The sequence below is a fragment of the Somniosus microcephalus genome, chromosome 1 (assembly GCF_052327205.1).
Source record: "Somniosus microcephalus isolate GS21.2 chromosome 1, FLI_Smic_1.0, whole genome shotgun sequence".
NCBI lineage: Eukaryota > Metazoa > Chordata > Chondrichthyes > Squaliformes > Somniosidae > Somniosus > Somniosus microcephalus.
The window spans coordinates 188,883,164-188,910,791 of NC_140987.1; the positions used below are offsets into that span (position 1 = coordinate 188,883,164).

General features: G+C 43.2%; 2 protein-coding genes across 3 annotated transcripts in view; one reads left to right on the forward strand and one right to left on the reverse strand.

The window, feature by feature from the left end:
• The first annotated feature begins 116 nt into the window (after positions 1 to 116).
• On the forward strand, positions 117 to 1,395 carry LOC147124519 (putative G protein-coupled receptor 150). Its single transcript, XM_085988695.1, has one exon. It carries the CDS (start codon positions 117 to 119, stop codon positions 1,302 to 1,304), a length of 1,188 nt encoding a protein of 395 aa, XP_085844821.1. The 3' UTR covers positions 1,305 to 1,395.
• A 988-nt stretch (positions 1,396 to 2,383) lies between these two features.
• arsk (arylsulfatase family, member K) overlaps positions 2,384 to 27,628 on the reverse strand; it is a 130,351-nt gene continuing 105,106 nt past the window's right edge. For both annotated transcript variants that reach the window (XM_085988682.1, XM_085988673.1), the window contains one exon: positions 2,384 to 9,487. In XM_085988682.1, the coding sequence (XP_085844808.1) occupies positions 9,207 to 9,487 (281 nt within the window). In that variant the 3' untranslated portion in view covers positions 2,384 to 9,206. The remainder of the gene's footprint in view (positions 9,488 to 27,628) is intronic.

Below are 27,628 nucleotides of genomic sequence, written 5' to 3' on the forward strand. Positions count from 1 at the left end.
AGTACAGATATTAATGATCTCGGTCTCTGAATCTTTCGGTTCGAACGCAATAGCCGAGGAAGTTAAGTCTTACACCGAATCAAGACAAATTTATAACCGAAATAACGTTTTGTGTAATGGAGACGATGGTTACCTTAGACAGTTCGGTTCAAAGAAACTTCTCTTCTCTAGATGTCTGGAGTCTGAATTCATCAGGTAATGTGAGCAAAGTTTTTGAGCTCCCGTTGTACAACAGACAGACCAGGATCATCTCCATGGCCGTCATTTTCGCCCTGGCTTTGGTAGGGAACCTGGCAGTGCTGCACAGAATCTGCTGCAGCAAAAGCAAGAGGCGGAAAATGGATTTCCTCATCACTAACCTGGCTGCGGCGGACCTCTGTGTCTCTATCATGACCCTGCTGTCTCAGATCATTTGGGAAGTGTTGGACGACGAGTGGCTGGCTGGAGATCTCGCCTGCAGATTTTTCAAAGTTTTCCAGGTCTTTGGACTGACTGCTTCTTCCAGCATCATAGCGATCATCGCGTTGGAAAGACACCATGTGATTGTCAACCCACTGGACTCTCCTCTTCCTACCAAAGTCTTGACTACTGTATCTTGGATCAGTGCTTTCGTGCTCTCCATCCCTCAAGCCTTTGTCTTCAAATTGACAGTACAGGAAGACAGAGAGAAATGTCTGAGCACGTTTCGGGATCTGCCGAAATGGCACTGCCAGACGTATATCATATTTGGAGCTATTACTGTGTTCTTTGCTCCCTTTTGTATCCTATGCGTGGCGTACACGAGAATCCTCTGGACCATTTGGAGGAAAGAGCAGCGCATCGGAAATTGCAAACCAAATAAAAACATTGATCAAAAGCAACAGAGACCAATCCGAATCATCGCTACCAACAGCGTCATTCCAAGAGCCAAGGTAAAGACACTGAAGATGACCCTAGTGATTATCATACTCTTTATAGTCTGTGGGTTACCTTATTTTATCATAGAGATGAAAGTTGCCTTCGGGGCCATCACTGAGACAGACGCCGAGGTGATTGCAGTCCTGGGAATTTTCGTAGTTTGCAACAGTGCCGTCAACCCATATGTCTACTTGTTCTTTAAGACCAACAACGTCTACTTGAGACGAATAGAGAAGAACGTGTGCTTCTCCTGTCTGAAAGATTACAGAGAAAACACATTCCACAGGGAACTGTGCGCAGTTGGGAAACGAGTAGAGCACTCCAGCACCACCACATCCGAAGCAGGCACCATCCATTCAGTTTCCTTTGGCAAACCTCCGTCTCCCACCTGTGATAGTTCTATCTGAAGAGTGCCCAACTCAACTGACATCGCTGATGGTGATCATTGTTATTCACTTTCATAAAATACATTGATTATTTTTACAGAACCCTTTGGACTTTTCCAAGCAAGTATATATCATAAGGAAATGGAAAATAGTTAAGCATTCGATTATTTTCCTTTTATTAAACTGTTGTTTGGCTTTCAATATTTCGCTCTTTTCAGGACTGTATAGTAGAACAGTGCTGTTCTTCCTGTAATCGGTACGACCCGCTGCTTGGATGGGTTGTTACTCGCCTTTCACTTCACGTAGGCTGGAAACACAGTCCCCAAGATGGCCCGAAAGCTCCCATGGACACGTTGACAATACAAAGATTCCCTTAGCAAATGGACCAAGTCTCTTTTAATTTCGGCAGAATGAATGTCTGCGAATCTCTCCCGGCGGGGAAGTGCTCTTGCAGAGAGCCGGCACGGGCTCGACCGGCTAAATGGCCTCCTGTGCTGTAACCATTCTATGATTCTATTTTGGCTGTGTATCATACATCTTTTCCTGGTTTATAATTCAATACAGTAATTCCATTATCGTGGTAATTAAAGAAATAACTTGCATTTATATAGCGCCTTTCAGGACCGCAGGAGATCCCAAAGCACTTCATAACCAACTAAGTAATTTTGAAGTGTAGTCACTGTTGTAATGTAGGAAATGCAACAGCCAATTTGCGCACAGCAAGCTCCCACAATAATGACCAGATAATCTGATTTTTAGTGATGTTGGTTGAGAGATAAATATTAGCCAGGACACTGGGGATAACTCCACTACTCTTCTTCAAAATAATGACATGGGATCTTTTACATTTACCTGAGAGAGCAGACGGGACCTCGGGTTAACGCTTCATCCGAAAGTCGGCAACTCGGACAGTGTAGCACTACCCTCAGCACTGTCAGCCTCAATTATGTGCTCAAGTCTCTGGAGTGGGATTTGAATCCTCAATCTCTGACTCAGACTCAAGAGTGCTACCACTGAGCCGGCTGACACCTCAAGTTAGCCATTATATGCTGATAGCAGGAAAGTTACATGACATGTAAAAGCAAATAATTTAAAGTCAATTGTTACTCTGTAGCTGCTTTATTCAAAATACACCTCTTAACATTAACATATTTTTCACAGATTAATGTGGTTAGAAATGTAGTTCATAGATGTTGTACAGACATGTACGTATTCCTGTGCTGGTGGCTCAATAATGCACAAAGAAGCCCCACCCATGTGTATCTGCAATTTGTCCCTTAAGCAGGTAACCTTTGTATAATACTAGTATTATGATCTCCTATGGCATTTCATACATAGAATCAAGGCCTGTTGTGTTTTATCTTAATGTTCCCAAACAATGTGATGACAATACACTTTAAAACGGTGAACAGAAATTACTACTATAATACAATGGAAATTAAAAATGAATGGAATAAACTGAGAAATTAGGCTAGAACTAAATGTGTTACTGTTTTTTGACACAATACAATCATAATAGGGAAATTAATCCACAGAAATCAATGCAAACCACATGCATCACAACTAAGGCACCATAGCTAAGTAGGCACCAGTGAATTGATGAATAATGAAGGACCAGCCATTGCTGCCTGAATTGATAAATTCATACAGTAGCAGGCACCAGAAGTTAATAAATTAAGATATCAACCACTACAGCAGGGAATTTAAAAAAATAATGGAGAAGACAATGGCTTTGGTCTTTCCAATATTTAATTGGAGGACATTGTGGCTAATCCAGGGCTGGATGTTGGCCAAATAGTCTGACAACACAGAGGTAGTGGAGGGGTCAAGAGAGGTGGTGGTGGAAGTAGAGCTGGGTATCATCAGCGTACATCTGGAACTTGACATCGTGCCTTTGGATGCTATTACTGAGGGCCAGCATGTAGATAAGAAACAGGACTGGCCAAGGATAGATACTTGGATAACTCCATAAGTAATGGTGCGGAGGTGAGAAGAGAAGCTATTGCAGGAGATTCTCTGGCTACAACTGGATAGATAAAAATGGATCCAGGTGAGCGCATTCCAACTCAGCTAGACAGTGAAGGAGAGGCATTTGAGGAGGATGGCATGATGAACCGTGTCAAAGGCTGCAGAGAGGTCGAGAAGGATGAGGAAGAATAGTGCACCATGGTCAGTCATAGAGGATACCATTTATGACTTTGATTAGGACCATTTAGATACGGAGTTAAGGGAAAGATGGGCACATATCTGGGAGGTGACAACACATTCTAGGACTTGAAAGGAAAGGGAGGTTGGAGATGGGGCGGTAGTTTGCAAGGACAGAGGGGTCACGGGTGTTTTTTTTGAGGAGGAGGGTGATGATGACAGATTTGAAAAGGGAGGGGGACATTACCCGAGGCGATTAAATCATTTATATCAACTAGCATGGGCCCCAGGAAGGGAAGTTGGATGGTCAGCAATTTGATGGGAATAAGTTCAAGAGAGCAGGAGGTGGGTATCTGCAATTTGTCCCTTCAGCAGGTAACCTTTGTATAATACTAGTATTATGATCTCCTATGGCCTTTCATACATAGAATCACGGCCTGTACAGTGTTTTCTCTTGATGTTCCCAAACAATGTGATGACAATACACTTTAAAATGGTGAACAGAAATTACTACTATAATACAACACATTCAAAGACTTGAGAGGAAAGGAAGGTTGGAGATGGGGCGGTAGTTTGCAAGGACAGAGGGGTCACGGGTGTTTTTTTTGAGGAGGGTGATGAAGACAGATTTGAAAAGAGAGGGGGACATTACCTGAGGTGATGAAACCATTTACAATATCAGCTAGCATAGGCCCAGGAAGGGAAGTTGGGTGGTCAGCAATTTGATGGGAATAGGTTCAAGAGAGCAGGAGGTGGGTCTCATGGAGAAAATTAGCTCAGAGAGAGCATGAGGGGACATAGGAGAGAAACTAGAGATGCAAGTTCAGGACTGGGGCGGGGCGGGGCGGGGCAGGGGGGGGGGGGGGGGGGGGGGAAAACTTTGGATAGGTGAGCAAGGGGAAGGCAAGGATGCGGCAGAGGGAGCTGAACAGATGGTCTCAATCTTAGTGACAAAGAAGTCTATTAGCTCCTCGCACTAACTCATTACTGTTAATGGGATATGGTATTAATTAATGAGGCCAGAGGATCAATTTCAAGCAATTCTTGGGCTGACCTCTTTGGGCACGCATTGCTGTTTCATGGTCATAGGCAGGAATTAACCAATTTCTCTCCCAAAAAGATATTGGGTGGGTTTGATGACAACATATCAAAAGAACTGATTAAATATCAATTCTCCACTTCTACTTCTACCTATTGATCATAGCTCCCACAAGAGCAATTGGAAGATAATAACTAAGACAACCTTATGATGCCCCCCAAAAAACATAATCACAATAAATTTATGTCGGCAGGTATACCACCAGTACTTGCTTTATGAAGCTCATTCAATTATAGTTTGCATTCATATACCTTGGTCTTACATTGTGGCTCACATGAACAATGCACACTAAACTCCATAATTCTTTTAATCAAAACAAAGAAAACAACAATTTGCATTCATGTAACACCTTTAAATTAGAAAAACATCCTACGGCACTTCACAGGAGTGTGGGAAAACTGATATAGAGCCAAAGGAGGAGAGATTGGTGGGGTGTTGTGACCAAAAGCTTAGTCAAAGAGGTGGGCTTTATGAAGGGTCTTAAAGAAGGAGGTAGAGGGACAGGGAGCATATTCCAGAGCTTGGGCCTAGGAGTCCGAAGGCATGCACGACCCAATGATGGGGTGAAGGTGTAATGCAGAAGAGGCTGGAGTCAGAGAAATGGCAGCACGGTGGCATAGTGGTTAGCACTGTTGCCTCACAGCGCCAGGGACCCGGGTTCGAATCCGGCCTCGGGCTACTGTCTGTGTGGAGTTTGCACATTCTCCCCGTGTTTGCGTGGGTTTTCTCCGGGTGCTCCGGTTTCCTCCCACAGTCCAAAGATGTGCGGGTTAGGTTGATTGGCTATGATAAATTGACCCTTAGTGTTAGGGGGATTAAATACGTGGGGTTACGGGGATAGGGTGGGATATGTGTCGGTGCAGGCTCGATGGGCCGAAATGGCCTCTATCTGCATTGTGGGGTTTCTGTGATTCTGTGTGATTCTGTGAAATGGGGAGTAGGTGGTGGAGGGTTTTGCTGAAGATTAGAGAGATTGGGGGGCGGAACAGAAGCCTTGGAGCGTTTTAAAGACAGACAAGAATTTTAAATTTGAGGTATTGGGAAACCAGGAGTCAAGTTAGGTGCACGGACAAGCGTAGTGCAGGATTTGGTGTGGGACAGGATACAAGCAAGGTAACAAGACAATTACAGATAAGGAAGGCCATTCAGCTCATCTTAATTCATCCAGCCAAAGAGATCCTAGAGTTCATTTCAGCTTCCATTTTAATTTTTCCCCCCACATTTTGTGACTCCACTACTATTCCTGTAAGTTCATTCCATATGTTGCTCACTCTGTGTGAAGAATTTTCTGACATCAGTCCGAAATTTATCTCTATCTTGAATCTGTGTCCCGTTGTCCTACTCTCGCAATTTAATTTCAAGTAATATTCCCATTTTCCATTCCAATAATTGTCTTACATATCTCTAAGATCACTTCTCAGACACCTCCCTTCCAGCCTGAAAAACCTAAGTGCCAATCTTTTCTGATAGTTCAGCTTTTTTTAAAAATTCATTCTTAGGATGCAGGAGTTATTGCTAATCTCTAGTGCCCTGAGAAGGTAGTGACGGGCCTTTTTCTTGAACCACTGGTAGCAGTTGGATACAATCGAGTGGTTTTCTGGACTACTTCAAAGGGCAGTTAAAGAAAGAATTGCATTTATATAGCGCCTTTCACAACCTCAGGACATCCCAAAGCGCTTTACAGCCAATGAAGTACTTTTGAAGTGTATTCACTATATTGTAATGTAGGAAACACAATAGCTAGCTTGTGCACCACAACTCCCACGAAGAGCAATGTCATAATGACCAGGTAATCTGTTTTAGTGATGTTGATTAAGTCAACCACTGACACTAGGGTTCAACCTCATGGCTCTTCTCTGCACTACTTCTGCAGCTAAAATGTCACCCTTACATCTCAGCATCTAGCACTCAAAGTACAGTTTGACCTATATAGTTTGTTAACAGTTTTCTCTTACTCATATTCAATGTTTCGGCTATGTAGTTCAACATTTTAATGGCCTAGTTGATTGTTGCTTTGCATTGGATTGGCATGTTAAGTCTCAGACTCTTAGGACTCTCAGTTTGGTCCTTGGCTAATTAACACCACTCACTGAGTATGTGTTTTCCCCATTTTTGGTTCCTAGGTGCCATACTTTATGCTTGTCTGCTACTATTGCTCACTTATATATTTTATCCAACTCATTTGTGATTTCTGGGCTGTCTTCTTCAAAACCACACCCCCTCCTAGTTTGGTACCAACTGCAAATTTGACCAATTTGCATAGAGTTTCTGAATCCAAGTCATTTATATAAATTAGAAACACTAGGTGTCCCAACACTGTGCCCTGAGGCGCCCTACTCAGTACTCACCCCCTACCACCAAACATAACTCCTCTAATGAGTACTCATCGTTTTCTACCTCTTAGCCAATTTTTAATCCATTCTCAGGGTTTATCATGAATCACTACAGCTTTGAGTTTAACTAATAGCCTTTTGAGTTAAACTTCATCATATGCCTTTTGGAAATCTGGGTACATGATTATAAGCCTCATCACAGTTCACTTGGGTTGTCACTTCCTCACAGAATTTGAGGTTGGTTTGACATGATCGACTCTTTCTGAATCCATATTGACTGCTGTTTACTAGGTTGTTATGTATAGTCCTCAAGTTGACTCCTGATAATCAACTCCATCATTTTACATGGAATGGAACCAAGACTAATGGACCTGAAGTTACCAGTGTCTGTTTTGTCATCCTTTGTGAATATGGGCAGCACATTAGCCTGCTTCTAGTCTACTGGTACCTCCCAAGTATCCATTGACTCCCTCATAATGATCGTCAGTGCCTCACAAATCTCCTCCTTAGTCTCCTTCAGCAGTGAACTCTGGGATAAATATTAGCTAACCCTGGGGATTTATTTGTTTTGTGCTCTTTCAGCCTACTTAGGACATCCAATTAATATTGACGTCCTTGAAATTACTTAGCTTAATGCCAATTGGGGAGGATATGCTGTTCATATCTACCCTTGTGAATACTTAGAGGAAGTAATCATTCAGAATATTTACTATTGTATTCATCTTTAGTTTCACATATATTTGCATCTTTTAGTGTTTGCGCCTCTTCTCTGATTGCCTTTACTATTGTAGTACTGAAATAATTGTTTTACTAATGTGCTTATCCTTTTTTTCTAGGTCCCTCTTTGCTCCTCTGATCACCATTTTAATGTTTCTGCACTTTATATTCATCCCAGTGCTAAGACTTCTAATTTATGTATGTTGTCATTAGCGAATACCAAGTCAGAACAACACGGCTTCTCGTGGCTTCCTTGACAGACTTAGTCATGAAGAAGTCTTGCATCACATTGATTAACTCACAATATAGCACTTGGATTTTCCTAGTTTATATTTGATTGATTGAAGTCTTCTTTTAAAATAACTTTCCTGTTCTCACATACCCTACCTATTTCTTCATACAGTAAACTTCTTTTTATGCTAGATGCAGGAAGGATGTTCCCGATGGTCGGGGAGTCCAGAACCAGGGGTCACAGTCTAAGGATAAGTGGTAAGCCATTTAGGACAGAAATGAGGAGGAATTTCTTCGCCCAGAGAGTGGTGAACCTGTGGAATTCTCTACCACAGAAGGCAGTAGAGGCCAATTCATTAAATATATTCAAGAAGGAGTTGGATATATTTCTTGAGGCTAAAGGGATCAAGGGATATGGGGAGAAAGCAGGGACAGGGTACTGAATTTGGATGATCAGCCATGATCGCATTGAATGGCGGAGCAGGCTCGAGGGGCCGAATGGCCTACTCCTACTCCTATCCTCTATGTTTCTATGCTTACCTGGTGGTCTGCAGGATATCCCAAGCCTGGCGCTTTTGGTGTTTGAGATGTGTAGCTAAAATAATTCATTTTGAAGCTTACCTCTCCCACAGATTGAGTTAATTTACCTCCCAAATATCCAATATAGGGCTACAACATCTTCTGTACCATTGAATATTACATTAATTTCCATCTTTTGGATTTAACCATGTTTCTGTTATTCCCAGTTTTGAATGAGCTGGTTTATATGAATAATAATAAAGACTGGAAGTGATGAAGGCATGTATGAGTGTTTTAGTCGTGGATGTACTGAAGTGTGGAAGTGAGCAATGTTACAGAGGTGAAAGTAGCTAGTCCTTGTGGGGGAGAGAATATGGGGTTGGAAATTCAGCTGATTGGGGATCAGAACCTGACGCTGCAAATAGTCTGGCTGGGGAGGGAAATGGAGTCAGTGGTGAGGGAGTGGAGTTTCCGGTGGAGCCAAGGATGATGGCTTTGGTCTTTCCAATGTCTAGTTAGAGGAAGTTATGACTCAGCCAAGACCGGGTGTCAGACAAGCAATCTGACAACACAGAGGTAATGGAGGGATCGAGAGAGGTGGTGTATAGGTAGTAAAAGCAGAAAATGCTGGAACTACTCAACAGGTCAAGCAGCATCTGTGGAGAGAGAAACAGAGTTAACGTTTCAGGCCGATGACCTTTCATGAGAACAGGTATAGGTAGAGCTGGATGTCATTGGTGTACATGTGGAAGCTGACCCCACATTTGTGGATAATGTCTGCACGGGGCAGCAACTGGATGAGGAAGAGGAGAGGGCCACGGCTGCATATTTGGGGAACACTGAAGGTAACGATACAAGAATGCTACAATAGATGTAAAACTATACATCAGTAGTTGAAGATAACCACCTTTTAATAGCATTTAGATAAGCTATGGGATCCTTTTGCCAGTTCTGGTGCCATCTGAGGTTGGCAATAATATTTGTGTAATTCTTTCCGAGACTTTCTTTCCATTTGACAAACTGAAATTTGTTGTATTGATGAACAGATTTGGACACTTCTGGGTAATTTAATATAGAGTGAAGTTTTCTATCAAGGGTGCTTGTAACTTCTGAATACTTAGTAGCTACATTTGTCAATTCATCTGGATCAGCTGACAGATCTGGAGAGAGATAGAAAAAAAATAAGACTGTCAGGACAAAACCTTTTAAAACCAACTTCACGGTAAAAGGATAAATGCCATACTGAACAGATAGAAATTTATCTCACGCTTCATGTCAGGAGGCCTGTTGATGATAAAGATTAATTTAAAAAAGTTTTGGAGGATATTTACCATACCAAAACAAGCAAGTTTCAGGCAGAAGAAGACCATTGATCCATCTATCTCTCCTATCCACAGTATTCTCATGGTGCATTTCTAATAACCCCAAATCCCATTTGTTGACAAGAACCTGTCAGGTTCCTTCTTGAAATCCATTGGCCCAGATCTTGCTGAAAAAATAACGCCACCTGAACAACCCCCGCTGTTATTAACGTGCAAATTGGCCAGCAACTTATGGCAAGGAAGAGATACCCCGTGAATTGCAAATTGCCGCAAGTTGCTGGCCGATGTGCACTGCTCCACCATTAGCTTTCTGAAAACGGTATCTCACCCTTAACCTTCCCCTGGTTTTCATGAAGTTGTTGCATTTGCACATTAATTGCCCATTAAACTCACCATAAGTCTAGTAATTAACAGCACAAGTACTCATTTAACAATGTGATAATTGTTAATGACTTCCCATCAAACTCTCTTGTCTGGAAAGTTAATCCTTTAATATAATTGGTTAAGGAGATACACGGTTTGTTTGTCCCATTGTTAACCTGCTAACCTTGCTGCGCCGTTATCAGCTCACTTCGTGGGCAAAAATTTTAAAAACCTAAACATGCACGAACAAGTCTAACAGGGCACGCTGCGAGATGCCTGCTCCAGCAAAATCTGGGCCATTAAGGTTTCTTGTTCCACCACTCATGCTGGCAATCCGTTCCATGTATTATCCACCCTTTCAGTAAAATAGTTCCTCCTGCATTTTCTATTGTTGCCCTTTATTTGTAAATATTGCCTTTTGTGCTTAAATTCTGTACATGGCAGAAAAGATTAATTGGATCGAATTTTCCCACACATTTCATAATTTAAACACTTTGGGCTAGAAATTCATCTACTTATCGACACTCCGTGGCGTCATGAAATGGCGATAAAATGGTGGCCGCCGCTCTTTCGCCAGTTGGTGGCGGGTCCCACGGCGGCCTCCATATTCCTCTCCCTCTTTGCGCTGCTGGTAACTGGCAGTAACCTGGGAAAAAAAATGGCGGCGTGGTGACATCAATCGGCATGCAACACCGACTTAACATCACCAATGCAAACTTCGGCCCTAGCGCTGAATTCAGCGCTGGGTCTTAAGCACGCCAGGTCAACCTGGTGTGCAAGCAGGCTGACAGTGGTGATGTCTGCAGCTCTTAAAGGCACACACACATCATTCAGGTAAGTTTGAATTTAAGAGTTTGGACTTTTTTTGGATTTTATTGAAGTGGTGGCTTGCTGCAATAGATGTGAATTTTTTTTTAAAGTATGTAGGGAGTGCTTCTGGATGCTTGCAAGGGCTCGGATGGTAAATGAAGGCCGTTGAGAAGACAGAACATGCTGGGAATACTCAGCAGGTCACGCAACATACGTGGAGAGAAAAACAGAATTTGCATCTCAAGTCAACATACTGCCTGACCAACTGAGAATTTCCAGCATTTTATACTGTTATTTTACATTTACAACATCCTCTTGCAGAAGGAGGAGGAAGCCTAAGAGGAATCAGACGGAAGGATGCATCCCAGACAGCCCCTTTGTGGCTGGAATATCCGGGATGGAATCATCCACCTGCGGTCCCACTGGCTGGGCAGGCTGCCTCTTCTTGTTGACCCACTGGCTGGGCAGGCTGCATTCCTTGGATGTGTGAAATGAGGAAGGCACAATAGTGGAGTTGTGCTGATGGGAGGGCAGGAAAGCAAGAGGTGCATGCCAAGAGGATAACGTACGAAGATACCCACATCTTGTATCCTTTCAGCTCTGCCGCTGGCCAAGGACTCAGCCATGCCCCTGACAAGAATGGCCTACACCGTCTCCTCCAAGGGGGTGAGGTGAGGTTAGGAATGTGAGATGTGCCTGGTCATTGGTGCAGATTGTTGGTAGGTGAGTGATTGGGGGTTGTGCATTGAGCAGTGCGTGAGGCTAGTGGTGCAGTTGATAGGAGATGGCTTTTGAAGATATTCACTGACCTTGACCAGTGGTCTGAGGTCAAGAGGCTTTGGGCACTTGAGCCAGGTGGTGGGGGCAACACTGCTGGCAGTGATGGCCTTAGTGATGTACTCCCACATCGTTCTTTCTGGAGGGCCTCCTGGCCCCTGTGGGTGGAGGGCCGCTCTTGCAGTGTTGACCCCCTGCACAAAGCTGGACTAGTGTGTGTGAGACCCTTTGTGCCCCTTCCCTGGTTTGCTGAGCCCTCTGTGTTAGTGCTGAGGCAGTTTTCCCATTTGTTGAGGTTAGGAAGGTAATTCAGCTTTAACAGCTGAATATTCACATTTGGAACTTCTTTTAAATATTGAATATTTCTTAAAAGGCAGAAAGGGCTGAAAAATGTATTGATTCACTCCATTTTATTTTGAATTGCCTCATTGGGCCTGGCCCCATTAATCCTCAGACCCCTTCATTGCCCTCAACTCCTTGCAAGCTCCACAGCTTCTCTCAGAGGCTGTGGGAAGCTGCAATGCCGCACCTGGATAGAAACTTCGTCCCGGATCCCTCCAGCAACGCCAGCAGGATGGCGTTGCACGGAAGGTGAACGCTGCGCCACCTATCTCCATGCCCTCCAGACCAATTTCACTCGCTTAGCGTCGCGGCCATTTCCAGCGGCTGTTAACTACAGTTGCCGGTAACACCGGCAACTTTGCTGACTAACACGAATTTTCCCCCAAAGAGACAAAAGACCCAGGGTAGTCAATCTTTCTTTATACGTCATCCCCTTAAGTTCTGGGGTCAACCGTGTGGCTCTTCTCTGGACTCCCTTCAATAACAGAATATGTTGGATGCTCATTGTTCAGACACTTTGGGGTCGATTTTCAGTGTGCCGTGAGGCGGGGCTTTTAGGCGTGTGGGGGGCAAAAATCCCGAATTCGGGGGTCCCAACACCATCCCGCCCAAAACCCACCTCCACGTAAGTTTCAAAGGAGGCGGGTACCCGCACCGCACTAGGACCCGTTGACCCGAGGCGGGAAGGGATTAGTGCCAATTAACTGCCTGTTAACAGGTAGTTAACATGCAGTTTTTAGCCTAATCCCTATTTTGAGGGGTGTCGTGTGGGATTCCCGACGGCTCCAAACCACGCCAGGTTAGAGCAGGCGGGCTGTCAGGTTGAAGAACTTGGAGGGGTCGCGATGTCGGTGTTCAGGTGAGTGATGGGTGCATGAGTGCAAAGGTAAGTGTGTTTGGTGTGTCTAAAGAAGTTTAAATTACCTGTACTTACCTTAACAGCCTTTCTTCCTCTAGGTTTCGGGAGTCCATCACGCAGCCGGCACTGAAAGCAAAATGGCTGCGATGTCAAAAGTGACAGCCTTCAGCTTTCATTGCCGGTGTGAGTTCTAACTGAGTCTGTGCAGAAGGACTCAGGTTAGAAGTCAGACTGTCAGTGTTTGACAGCTTCAAACAGCTGTGAAACACTGATATTTCATCTGTCAAGACCTCTTGTGACGTCACCTGTTGCCGGGTGGCCCTTAATTGGCCTACTGAGTCCGCTGGGCGGGCTCAACAAGGTCAATCAAGGGAAAATCGCGTGGATTGCCGGACGTCGATGTAGGCGGGACTAAAACCCCAAAGTTGTAGTCCCGCCTCCTTCCCGACTGCTGAATGAAAATCGACCCCTTTATGTTCAGAACATATATTAATACTGTTAATTGACACATAACTAACCTAATAAGATTACTTATGACTATCCCACGGAGTAAAAAATGTTTTATTGCACCATTGTTATTGGAAAGCATGGTGGCATGTTCTTTACATCTAGGGTCAGGAGGAGCACTCCTCCTCTTCCTGGCTTCACATTCAGGCAAGTATATTTCAAAAACTTAACTTGTTGTTAACAACTGCATCAGGTTAAAACAATCTAACAGGGGGCCTCAAACATGTGTGTATACTTGCACATAAGAAGGACCTAATGCCCGTGTGAGGTGTGGACACTGCACGCCGATTTTTAGTCCTTTCCAATATGGCAGGCATCGCACTTTTGGCCGGAAACGTGCGTGCGCTGCCTTGCCCCCATATTGTAGGACTTAGCAGGCCAGTTAGTGCCTGAAAAACGGCACTGTGCGGATGTATTTCAAGGCCAGCGTGTCCTGACCAGAATTCAGCCCTCAACCGACTTCACCAAATGCAGATTCACTGGTCATTCATCCCACTGCTGTTTGTGGAACCTTGCTATGAACAAATTGACTGTTGGGTTCACCTACATAACAATAGCGATGACACTTCGTAAGCCATTCATTGGCTTTAAAGTGCTTTGGGATATCCTGAAGTCATGAAATATGCTACATAAATGCAAGTTAGTTCTTTCTTTCTTACCTCAAATTGGCAACTCACTGCTGTAGTGATGTCAAAATTGTTCCCTTCACTAAGCTTACTAAATTTCAAGTCCAATTGGGAGTAAAATAATCACATTTTGTTGTGATTCTTACACATAAGGAACGATACACAAGATCACCATTAAAGACCTTAATAAGGCTTTAAGAAAAGTAGAAATCTGTTCTCACTTTTCACTAACATTCTTACACTTTTTTGGAGAGATAGAGATCCTCAAAGTCACTGTTTAAACATAGATGAGTAGTCTGTTGCCACTTTCTACCAATATTACACCACTTATTCATGTGCATTTTTTTGTTAAAATAACAAAGAATGTCAAGCCCCAAAAGGGAGCTTTGCCCTTGTATTTCTTCACTAAAGTGATTGTCCTTTTAAGTAAGCCAGATAGTGACTGTAACGTATTAATACACATGAATCTCTTCTACCAACATTTTTTGACATTCAGCAACAGTGCCCATGATTTACTTTTGGAAAGTGATGTAGGATGGCAAATGTTCAAAGAAGAATTGAAAGATGCTCAGTTATAATAATGCAATCCCTTTCACAGTTTTGCATTTGTATAGTGCCTCCGATGTGTGAAACATAGAAACATAGAAGATAGGAGCAGGCGTCGGCCCCTCGAGCCTGCTCCGCCATTCAATAAGATCATGGCTGATCATCCAAATTCAGTACCCTGTTCCTGCCTTCTCTCCATATCCCTTGATCCCTTTAGCCTTAAGAAATATATCCAACTCCTTCTTGAATATATTTAATGAATTGGCCTCTACTGCCTTCTTTGGCAGAGAATTCCACAGGTTCACCACTCTCTGGGTGAAGAAATTCCTCCTCATCTCTGTCCTAAATGGCTTATCCCTTATCCTTAGACTGTGACCCCTGGTTCTGGACTCCGCGACCATTGGGAACATCCTTCCAGCATCTAGTCTGTCTAATCCTGTTAGAATTTTATAAGTTTCGATGAGATCCCCTATCATTCTTCTAAACTCCAGCAAGTACAAGCCCAATCGACCCAATCTCTCCTCATACGTCATTCCTGCCATCCCAGGTATCAGCCTGGTAAATCTTCGCTGCACTCCTTCCATGGCAAGAACATCCTTCCTCAGATAAGGCGACCAAAGCTGCACACAATACTCAAGATGTGGTCTCACCAAGGCCCTGTACAACTGCAGCAAGACATGCTTGTTCCTGTATTTAAAACCTCTCGCTACGAAGGCCAACATACCATTTGCCTTCTTAACCGCCTGCTGCACCTGCATGCTTACTTTCAGCGACTGGTGCACAAGGACGCCCAGGTCTCGTTGCACTTCCCCTTCTCCCAATCTATTGCCATTCAGATAATAATCTGCCTTCCTGTTTTTGACACCAAAGTGGATAACCTCGCATTTATCCACGTTATATTGCATCTGCCACGCTTCTGCCCAATCACCCAACCTGTCCAAATCATACTGGAGTTTCTCGGCATCCTCCTCACAGCACACACGCCCACCCAGCTTTGTGTCGTCTGCAAACTAGTTACCCCATGTGATTATTTTGCACTTCAAATGAGAATAGCCCCACTTGAAATGCTTGTAAGAATAAGTGGAGTGCCAATGAAGAGATGCCAGGCAGCTCAGGCTGCACGAGAGGTACTTTGTGCTTGACCACCAGTTCTTGCACACCTTCAATCACAGTACAGTGGTATTGTGTGAAAGAAGGCATGCCAGGATAATCATGAGGCAGCAAAGTTACCCCACAAAAATGCCACTGTACCCAGCAATGACTGTGGGAACTGCCTCGACAGGGTTCTCAGGATAGCCAGATGCAGAACTATCCCATCTGCAGCAAGGATATCTGCAACTGCAATGCAGCACAGGGCTACCACAGCTAATGACAGTAGTGGTCAGCTGCAGCCAATGACAGTAGTGGTCAGCTGCAGCCAATGACAGTAGTGGTTAGCTGCAGCCAATGACTTGATTCCACCACCTTGTAGACATGCTGCAATGCTGACCTACAAGAATGGAGTGCAAAGAGAGCCACCCTCATTGTAAACACCTCATGCAACCATCAAACAGGGTGTTGGATGCTGCACTGCTTTATAAGTGTGGGAAACAAGGACACATAAAACGAGCTTGCAGGGCGAAATCACCTGTGGAGGAATCCAAACCAAAAGGGGGAGGACAGCAAAACCAAGGGAGAGAAGTGAAAAAACATGGAGCACACCACATCAGCGGGGAAGCTGAGGAAGAAGAGGACATGTTCATAATGTATAGCATGTTAGAGAACATTCCAAAAGTGGCTCCTATCACATTGCAACTGACAGTAAATGACTCTAAGGTGAACTTTGAAGTGGATACAGGGTGCGGCGTGACCATAATGAACAAGGCAGAGTACTCAAAATTGTGGAACCGTGCAAAAGCTCCAGAGTTAAAGCCTTGCTCCCTGCATCTTAAAATATATACAGGTGAACGAGTAGCGACATTAGGTACAGCTAAGGTAACTGTGCAACACAGGGACACAGTGGAACAGCTACCTGTAGTTATAGTATCGGGTACCGGACCAAACCTGTTAGGTCGGGGCTGGATAAAAGAACTTAAATTAGACTGGGGAGCAGTACATCAAATAGATGCGGGCAAACAGTTAACTTTGAAAGAAGTGTTGAGTGAACATGAGAGTGTGTTCAAGGAGGAACTTGGCACATTTAATGGCCCCCCAGCTAAGATTTATGTAGACAAGGAGGCACCGCCAAGGTTTTTTAAACAACGACCTGTGCCTTATGCCATGAAGCCAAAGGTAGAGGCTGAGCTTGACCGTCTATTGAGAGAGAACATACTGGAGCCGGTGAAATGTTAGGAATGGGCAGCTCCCATAGTACCTGTGTTAAAACCGGACAATTCGGTAAGACTCTGTGGAGGATTCACCAGGCTGATACCTGGGATGGCAGGAATGACGTACGAGGAGAGATTGTGTCGATTGGGCTTATACTCACTGGAGTTTAGAAGATTGAGAGGGGATCTCATCGAAACCTATAAAATTCTGTCAGGTCTGGACAGACTAGATGCAGGAAGGATGTTTCGGATGGCCGGGTAGACCAGAACCAGGGGTCATAGTCTAAGGATAAGGGGTAAGCCATTTAGGGCTGAAATGAGGAGGAATTTCTTCACCCAGAGAGTGGTGAACCTGTGGAATTCTCTGCCACAGAGGGCGGTGGAGGCCAGTCCATTAAATATATTCAAGAAAGAGTTGGATATATTTCTTGAGGCTAAAGTGATCAAGGGATATGGGGAGAAGGCAGGGACAGGGTACTGAATTTGGATAATTAGCCATGATCTCATTGAATGGCGGAGCAGGCTCAAAAGGGCCGAATGGCCTACTCCTGCTCCTATCTTCAGTGTTTCTATCACTTGCCTATTAACTCATGTCTGCACCTTGTGCTTCTTCTACCTTCATTTTTGCTCGTCGCCCTTGATCCTCTGCCCCTTCAGCCTTAGAAAAAGCTGCTAACAAAGTGAAATGCCTTCTGAGGTTTTCTATAGGCTTTGAAATTTTTTATCACTCTATTGTGATACTTCCCTTCAATTTCCTCATTCTTTTAAATTGCACTAACATGCATTTTTCTGTTCCCTACACCTACCCAAATCTGCACCTGGATCTGTGAATAATTATGCAAATAAGATGACACACAAAACTCAAATAGATTAGCATATTATCTATCACTCTGGTTTGATTTGCACCAGTTCTTAATCATTTAAAACAAACTAAAATTGGTCCAAAAAGATGAGAGACAATCTCAGCAAGTTTAGTGTATACATTAATTCTTCAAAAAAAGGCTGCTGAGATGATGTATCATCTTCCACAAATGTGTGAAAGGGATATATGGACAGTTCTGAGCATGCACTTTTTTCAAAAGCAACCTAATTTTTGTGACAGTATGACACTGGTGAAATTCAATTAAGTTAATTTTATTGAGCTGCCAGGCTATTAGTGGACAGACACATGGGCATATAAACAGAAGCAAAACATAAATACCACCTGTATCCAATGGCTTTAGGAAGATTTGAAATGCAAAAGTATCTTCTAACAGGAAGTTTACACATGCAAAGATAATCAGGTTTACCAAAAGTAAAAGACTTCCATTTATATAGCGCATTTCATGACCACCGGACGTCTCAAGGCGCTTTACAGCCAATGAAGTACTTTCTGAAGTGGAGTCACTGTTGTACTGTGGGAAACGCGGTAGCCAATTTGCGCAGAGGAAAGTCCCACAAACAGAAATGTGATAATGACCAGATAATGTTTTTGTTATGTTGGTTGAGGGATAAATATTGGCCAGGACACCGGGGATAACTCCCCTGCTCTTCTTCGAAATAGTGCCATGGGATCTTTTACATCCACCTGAGAGCACAGATGGGGCCTCAGTTTAATATCTCATCCGAAAGACGGCACCTCCAACAGTGCAGCACTCCCTCAGCGCTGCATTGGAGTGTCAGCCTAGCTTTATGTGCTCAAGTCGCTGGAGTGGGACTTGAACCCACTAATGTGTGTGAAAATGTATCACAAATGCACAGTTTAACTCTTATGTAATAAAGGTACTCATGCCCCAGGAAAAAAAAAAGAATGTAGCTCAGAACAAGTCAGACATGATGCCGCTTAAATTCTGTGGGGGTTCAGCCGATCTCCCATCGCAACTCTGGCGTAACCCCCAAGGAAATGGTGTAAATGGCTGTTTACGTTATTTCCCTGGGGGATTTTGCTGGTCTCCCACCAGTTACAGTAGATCTGTAGAACCCCCACAGAATTTTAAGAACCACCGACACGTGCAAGAGGAGATTGAGTAATATTACTGAATATTTTTATTAGCGCATTTTTTTGCTGCCCTAGCTATGATTTCCATGGTGACTACGAGGTAGAATCTGTTGTAACCATGGAAAGTTTGTCAGCTAATTAGAAAATACATCACTACTCTGCATGATTACTGTATGGGCAGTATTTGTATTTTAAAAATGAGTTATAAAGATCTCGAGCACTGGCACTGGAGATGAATGGAGATGGTATTAATAAAATTATGATGGCATGATTTAGCAGGAATTTGTCAGAAGATACTACTAGCAGTATAAAAGAAGACTTAAAAGAATGTACAGAATATAGAAAGGAAAATGTCCTAAGGAGGTTTCCCAACATAAAAATGTCTTAAAATGCTTTGCTATGTTGAATTCTGAGGTAATTAAAGGTTCATAGTAATAATAAAAAAGTTCCAGTAAAAGCCAAAGGTGTACTCGAACAGCAAACACTCAGGGTGTGTGTGTGGGCGGGGGATAACATAAAAAATAGGAGCAGGAGTAGGCCATTCGGTCCCTCGAGCCTGCTCCGCCATTCAATAACATCATGCTCGATCTTCTACCTCAACTATCCCCATATCCCTTGATTACCTTAATATCGGAGTGGGCCTTTGGCGTAACGGTAGCATCCCCGCCGCTGGGCCAGAAGGTGTAGGGTTTCGAACCCCACTCCAGACAGTCCCGGCAAGTGGAGTCAGAGCTCCGGCTCTAAATTCTGGGTTGACATCCAGCGGGATACTTGCGTCCGTGGGTGTGGGTGGCACCCCCCCTCGTATGGGTTGTGGGAGCCCGTAAAACCCTCCCGCCATAGGACTAACCACCCTAATGGCTGGTATGTAGATGGTTACGGTCACGGAAGGAGCGTTAACGCGGCCAGAAATCCTTCCACCACTTCATACAGTTCCCCAAAGGGAACAGTGTGAAGACACGTACGACGACGACCTTAATATCCAAAAATCTATCGATCTCTGTCTTAAATATACTCAACAACTGAGCCTCCACAGACTTCATGGGTAGAGAATTCCAAAGATTCACCACCCTCAGTGAAGAAATTTCTCCTCATCTCAGTCCTAAATGGCCGACCCCTTATTCGGAGACTGTGGGGGCGATTTTGCTAGCCCTGGGGAGGCGGGACTGCTGAGAAAATGGCAGAATTTGGGGGTGGGTGCCCAACCCACCCCAACCTGTCTCCATGCCATCTTGCCAGGCGGTGGGGCGCCGGGTCCTGTCTCCTTGGAGGCAGGAAGGGATTAAAGCCTATTAATTGCCTGTTAAGTGCGGGCTTCCTGAAGGCTCCAAAGCCCGCCAGCTCAGCGAGGCGAGTACTGGGTCTGTGGGGGTCAGGGGTTGCAAAAGTGAGGTGTGAAGATAAGTGATGGGTGCAAGAGTGGAGAGGTGAGTATCTGAGGTTAGTTTTGTTTCTCCCTGCAGGCTTCAGTCGATGTCTATGCGGACCTCCTGCTGTAAAAGAAAGAAGATTGATGAGGTCTTGAATTCAAGACCTCATCAACCTACACAGAATGTCAGTGTTTGACAGCTTCACAGAGCTGTCAAACGATGACAATTCATCTGGCAAAAATTTTGGACAGATGAAACGTCATACGTTGACGTTCTCTGCAACCGGCTTTCCCTTAATTGGCCTGCTAAGCCCGCTGGGCGGGCTTAACAAAGTCAATCAAGGGAAAATAGAGTGGGTTGGCCACAAATCGATGGAGGCGGGACATCGACCCGCCAAGCAGCAGACCTGCCTCCAACGTGCCCCCATTAACAAAATCGCCCCCAAAAACTCCTGGTTCTAGACTCCCCGGCCAGGGAAAAATCCTCCCTGCATCTACTATCAAGCCCTGTAATAATTTTGTATGTTTTAATGAGATCATTCTTCTTAACTCTAGAGAATATAGGCCTAGTCTACTCAATCTCTCCTTATAGGACAATCACCCCATCCCAGGAATCAGTCTGGTGAACTTTCATTGAACTCCTTCTATGGCAAGTATATCCTTCCTTAGATAAGGTGACCAAAACTGTACACAATACTCCAGATGTGGTCTTACCAGGGCCCTATATAATTGTAGTAAGACATCTTTACTCTTATACTCAAATCCTCTCGTAATAAAGGCCAACATACAATTTTCCTTCCTAATTGCTTGCTGTACCTGCATGTTAACTTTCAGTGATTTGTGTACAAGGACACCCAGGTCTCTCTGAACACCAACATTTCCCAATCTCTCACCATTTAAAAAATACTCTGCTTTTCTATTTTTCCTACCAAAGTGGATAACTTCACATTTCTCCACATTATATTCCATTTGCCATGTTCTTGCCCACTCACTTAGCCTGTCTATATCCCCTTGAAGCTTCTTTGCATCCTTCTCACAACTTACATTCCCACCTAGCTTTGTATCATCAGCAAACTTGGATATATTACATTTGGCCCATATTAACAATCTACACGCTTTCTCTCTATTTGATCATTTCAACTTTTCTCGGTCTCTTAGTGCCTGCAACTTCACTCTTTGTCTATGTGCTTTTTCTGTTACTTTCTCTCTACTCTCCCTTTTTGTTCTCTTTTAATCTACCCCCTTTTCTATTATCCATCTCAGATATTGTATCTATTACTCTTTTCTAGGTTTCTCTTTTCTCATCTACTTGTGGCCCTCGAACTCTCTCCTTTTCCAAGCTTTTCCCTTGCAACCATATGTCAAAGCTCTAGCACTGTGGAAAGCTGTATAAGGCAGCAAGCACGAGTGTGCTGGATGACCAAGTTAGAGAGCTGGAGAGCACAGGGCAGCTGGAACTAGCATTGGAAGGTGGGAATGGACAAAGTCATTAGCATGAATATGCCTTTGGTCTGTTGTGCCTATGCATACATTCTTCACATCATGTCTGAGATGGGATGAGTCCTGGCTGCAGGAGTATGGACAGATGTGATACTCTCTGCTAACAGCAAAAGGTTTACCTGGGATTGAGCTTATTGTATTTGCATGGGCTGGGGCAGGAAGCAACTGGAAAGTGGGAAGGAGAAGTTTATGCTGACGTTTTTTGTGAATTACTGAATTTTTTTTAAGCATTATGTGATAAAGCTTATTTTTAGGGATGTAAAATTGGGTGGATGAAGAAATGTAATTGTGGTTGTATAGAAAAAGCTTCTGGCAGAATGAGATTTGTTCAATCATAAAAATGGCCAATCAGAAATAACACAAAAGCGATGGTTCTGGGATCTCACTGATTGAATGGACAAGATGAAGGAACAGCTATCTCTGGGATGAAATTAGTTGAAATTCTGGGATGTTAAAGGGATAGTGGTCTCTGGTTCAATTATCTGATTGAGTAAAGGGATTTTACAACACTACAAGACACAAACATGCAATTAATAATTATTTACATCCTGAAGTTGTGGTCAGCTTCAAAGGGGTAGTGACAGCGAACGCTGTTCGTTCGCTGTTATTACCCACCGCAAATTCCGGGCCGATATCTAAAGCAACGCTAATTAATAGCAAATTCGTTTATTATAGCAGTGATTCTGCCTTTTCACACTCCCAGCACTTTTAAGACACGTGGATTGGTGAATCAAGGCCACAGTGTTGTATCCCTGTATTGTATCCTTGTCGCAGTGCATGCGGTTTCCTTGCTAAAGTTGTGAAATTATCCCTTGTAACCCATCAGTGATTACAAACAACATTACTGCCCCGTAATGAAATATAATGATCAGCATTGATATTAATTATTTATTTAGTTAAATACTATACCAGCGGGAGGAAAGGTCAAGCAAAAGAATACCATTTCACATTACTAATTAGTGATTTATCACAAACATAATCTCAGGATTCTACTAATTATAAAAAAAGAGCAGTACCTCTCAATAGTGTTGCAACCTTATAAACACACTCAAAGTCATCTATTATTTTCTCTAATAATGGATACCTTCAGAAATAATCTAGATATAGATTAGCAACCCTAAATGTTCCGCCGATCCAGAACCCTGCTTTGTTTGTAATCACCGATGGGTTACAAGGGATGATTTCACAACTTTAGCAAGGAAACTGCATGCACTGCGACAAGGATACAATACAGGGATACAACACTGTGGCCTTGATTCACCAATCCACGTGTCTTAAAAGTGCTGGGAGTGTGAAAAGGCAGAATCACTGCTATAATAAACGAATTTGCTATTTAATTAGCGTTGCTTTAGATATTGGCCCGGAATTTGCGGTGGGTAATAACAGCGAACGAACAGCGTTCGTTGTCACTACCCCTTTGAAGCTGACCACAACTTCAGGATGTAGCACATGCGCATCCTAATGCGGAAATCCTGAAGTTGCGGCCAATCATTCACTGCTCCAACACTGAATGTGCTGTGCCCCTCCCCCGCCATAGCCAGCAATCAGTGTAATCTGTCAAATCGGGGAAACATATGAAAACTTCGCCTCTGCCGCGGTAATACCGCTGTTAAATACCCCATTAAAAGTTAGACCCTTTTGGATTTGGTGTAACCGACTGCTAAACAGGGGTCATAGCCCTGAAAAACTAATTTTAATTTTGTGGAGTGTCAAATGTAGCCATTTTAATAAAAATTACAATTAAAAAAAAGTTTATTCATCTTTATTCCAGGTTTGCTTTTTCACCCCCAATCTTGTTTTGTTTTCTCTAACATTTTTAAAAAGTTAGAATCATTTACTCATTACTCATTTCCTAGTTTGCTGTCTGAGCGAATTCTTGATTTTGATTGACTGCTTAGAAAACTTGTTGACGTCACAGCAGCGCGCATTAGGGATTCCCCATTAACTTGCATTGATTTCAATTGCACATCGGAAAAGCCGAACCTCTCGTTACAGAGAACGCGAGATCCTTGTGGGAATCTTACTTTGGGACCAGCGGCGAATGCCTTTGCTTTGCCGCTGATCGCAAATTACGGGCCGTTCATTGCAATGGGTTCAACTGTACGGAAGTGGATGACATTTAAAATATAACTGAATCCTTTCATCCTCACTGCAAGTGGTATCAACGTTACTGCCCCTGCAATGAAATATAATGATCAGCATTGATAAATATGTATGAACTAGAGCAGTCCTTTAAGTGGTCAGAAGTCATTACTTTTACAGCAAATTACTTCAAACAGAATTCTTTTTAATGCCATGATCTCAAATCAGTTTCATATTCAGTCCATTACCGTGATACTGGTACAGTACTACATAATATATTGATATTCATCTTTCAATTATTTATTTCAAAGCTGATGCATTTTTACAAGTACTTGGGACAAAAGATTCAGCACTTTCAAGTTAGTAATTTCAACTAAAAATAGAACTTTACAAACACAGCCTAAATAAAAAATATATCAATACTTTAACATTTTAAAAACATTGCGCTGGAAGCTGGCCCTCCCACAAAACTGGCTACGCCCCCAGATCGAATTAATCACCATTACCAGTTTCCGCTAATTGTGCCCGTTTGCAGGACTTTGAGGAGGCTCTTAAAATTAAGCTGTGGGGGTTTTTTTTTTTTTTTTTTTTTAGGCGCAAAGGCACTAACTAATAGGCACCTTTTAAAAGCTTTTAAATATTAAAAAAATTAATTTACTAAGAAACTGACTGCTGTATACCAATGAAACTAGTAAATGGTTCTGTATGGTTTTGTAAAGTCATTTAAAATCAGGTTACTCACAGATAATGGGCTAGACACTGATTATAAATGCTTATTTTTGTGATAAACCCATTTTCATCTGTATTAATAAAACTGCACCAGGTTACCACTCTGAAATATATCAAAGAATATTTTTTAATGCAAAAAATATTTTAAAAGTTATGTTTTAAATTGCTTCCCAATTGCGCTGGTTCATGGCAGATTTTACGTTCGGTGATATGCAAATAAGTTTGAGCAGAAAATTGAACAAAATAAAAAATCACTTCTTACAACTAGCACGATTTGCGCCCAGATAGCCGGTTGTGTCCAATGCAGAAACTCTATCCCAACATGCTTAACATAGAAGACAGGAGCAGGAGTAGGCCATTCGGCCCCTCGAGCCTGTTCCGCCATTTAATGAGATCATGGCTGATCATCCAAATTCAGCACCCTGTCCCTGCTTTCTCCCCATATCCCTTGATCCCTTTAGCCTTAAGAAATATATCTAACTCCTTCTAGAATATATTTAATGAATTGGCCTCCACTGCATTCTGTGGTAGAGAATTCCACAAGTTCACCACTCTGGGTGAAGAAATTCCTCATCTCAGTCCTAAATGGCTTACCCCTTATCCTTAGACTGTGACCCCTGGTTCTGGACTCTCCCGCCATCGGGAACATCCTTCCTGCATCTAGTCTGTCTAGTCCTGTTAGAATTTTATAAGTTTCAATGAGATCCCCTCTCATTCTTCTAAACTCTAGCGAATATAAGCCTAATCGACCCAATCGCTCCTCATACGTCATTCCTGCCATCCCAGGTATCAGTCTGGTGAATCTTCGCTGCACTCTCTCCATAGCAAGAACATCCTTCCTCAGATAAGGCGACTAAAACTGCACAATACTCAAGGTGTGGTCTCACCAAGGCCCTGTACAACTGCAGCAAGACAGCCTTGCTCCTGTACTCGAATCCTCTCGCTATGAAGGCCAACATACCATTTGCCTTCTTAACCGCCTGCTGCAACTGCATGCTTACCTTCAGCGACTGGTGCACAAGGACACCCAGGTCTCGTTGCACTTCCCCTTTTCCCAATCTATTGCCGTTCAGATAATAATCTATTTTCCTGTTTTTGCCACCGAAGTGGATAACCTCGCAATTATCCACATTATACTGCATTTGCCACGCATCTGCCCAATCACCCAACCTGTCCAAATCATACTGGAGTTTCTCTGAATCCTCCTCACAGCACACACGCCCACCCAGCTTTGTGTCATCTGCAAACGTGGAGATATTACATCTAGTTCCCTCGTCTAGATCATTTATATATATTGTGAATAGCTGGGGTCCTAGCACCGATCCCTGCGGTACCCCACTAGTCACTGCCTGCCACTCGGAAAAAGACCCGTTTATTCCAACTCTTTGCTTCCTGTCTGCCAACCAGTTCTCTATCCAAGACAATACCTTACCCCCAATCCCGTGTGCTTTAACTTTGCACGCTAATTTCTTATGCGGGACCTTATTGAAAGCCTTCCGAAAGTCCAAATACACATCCACTGGTTCCCCCTTATCTATTCTACCAGTTACATCCTCAAAAAATTCCAGTAACAAGTCCAACCAGTGCAAAGTTGCAATCAACAAAGCCAATAGAATCTTGAACTACATAGCCAAAGTAGTGGAAAAACTACAGGTACTGGAATTCTGAAAAAAACCAGAAAATGCTGAAAACACTCAGCAGGACAGGAAGCATCTGTGGATAGAGAATAGAAATGTTTTGGGTGTGGATCCTCTCTCAAAATTGAAAGATATTATAGATGAACAGCATTTAAAAAGAAACAGAAAAATAGGAAGGGGAAGGGAAACACACGAGAAAAAAATTAAAATGACCTAAAAAGTACTTAAGTGGAAAACAGGGGTGGTTAAATGGCAGAAGTTATATTAGCATGAGATAATCAGGCATAATGAGAGAAATCAAAGACATTTATGGGACACAGAAAGTGTGTGAATAGTTGAAGGGGGTAAGGGAAGAGGCAGGGAGAACCTGAAGCATGTAAAATGGTCCATGAACCTGGCAGAAGAAAAAAAAATAGTACTGTGTTCTGACAGAGGATCCCTGTCCCAAAGCACCAACCAGCTCCCTCCGCCTATGCCCGGAACACCCATCTCAGATTTCTAGCAATAACAGAAAACGCTGGAAATCCTCAGCAGGCCAGGCAACATCCGTGGAGAGAGAAAGAGTTAATGTTTCAGGTCAAAGACCCTTCGTCAGAACTGAGAAAAAAGCAGGAAAGGAAACAGTTTAAAAAGCAAGTTTGGGGGCTGGGAAATGGGGGAGGGAATGAAAGAACAAAATGGAAGGTCTGTGAGAGGTGAAGAGACATTAAGAGATATTCAAGGCAAGACGAGATGGTAATAGGGCAGGTAAAGAAACAAAGGATGGCTCTAGATTTCTAGCACTTCTTGCCAAAGAGAAAGTGAAAGTTATAGTTAAGGTCTGCAGTTATTAATTAAAGTCAATATTAAAGCCGGTGGGCTGCAAAGTATCCGTTAGAAAGATACGATGCTGTTCCTGGCATTGAGCTTGGAACAGTGTAGAAGGCTAAAGACAGAGGTCAGAGTGGGAGTGGGATGGGGAACTGAAGTGGCAAGCGAGAAGAAGCTCAGGGTTGCATTTGCGGACGGAAGGGAGGTGTTCAGCAATGTGGTCACCGAACCTGCCTTTGGTCTCCCTGGTGTGAGCAACGCAAATAGTATTAAAAAATTGTTTTCTTTTCAATCTTTCTATTATCATCAACAACTTGTATTTGTACAGTGCCTTTGAAGGCCAATAAATCTCCAGGGCCTGATAATCTACATCCTAGGGTACTTAAGGAAGTGGACCTAGAAATAGTAGATGCATTGCTGGTCATCTTCCAAAATTCGATAGACTCTGGAACAGTACCCATGGATTGACGGGTAGCCCCACTGTTCAAAAAAGGTGGGAAGAGAGAAAACGGGGAATTACAGACCGGTAAGCCTGACATCGGTAGTGGGGAAAATGCTAGAGTCCATTATAAAAGATGTAATAGCAGAGCACTTGGAAAGCAGTGACCGGATCAGACAAAGTCAACATGGATTTACAAAAGGTAAATCGTGCTTGACTAATCTACTGGAATTTTTGAGGATATAACTGGTAAAACAGATAAGGGAGAACCAGTGGATGTGGTGTATTTGGACTTTCAA

What these genes read in the sequence shown, in the direction of transcription:
- LOC147124519 (XM_085988695.1), top strand. Translation starts at nt 117, where the DNA reads ATGGAGACGATGGTTACCTTAGACAGTTCGGTTCAAAGAAACTTCTCT.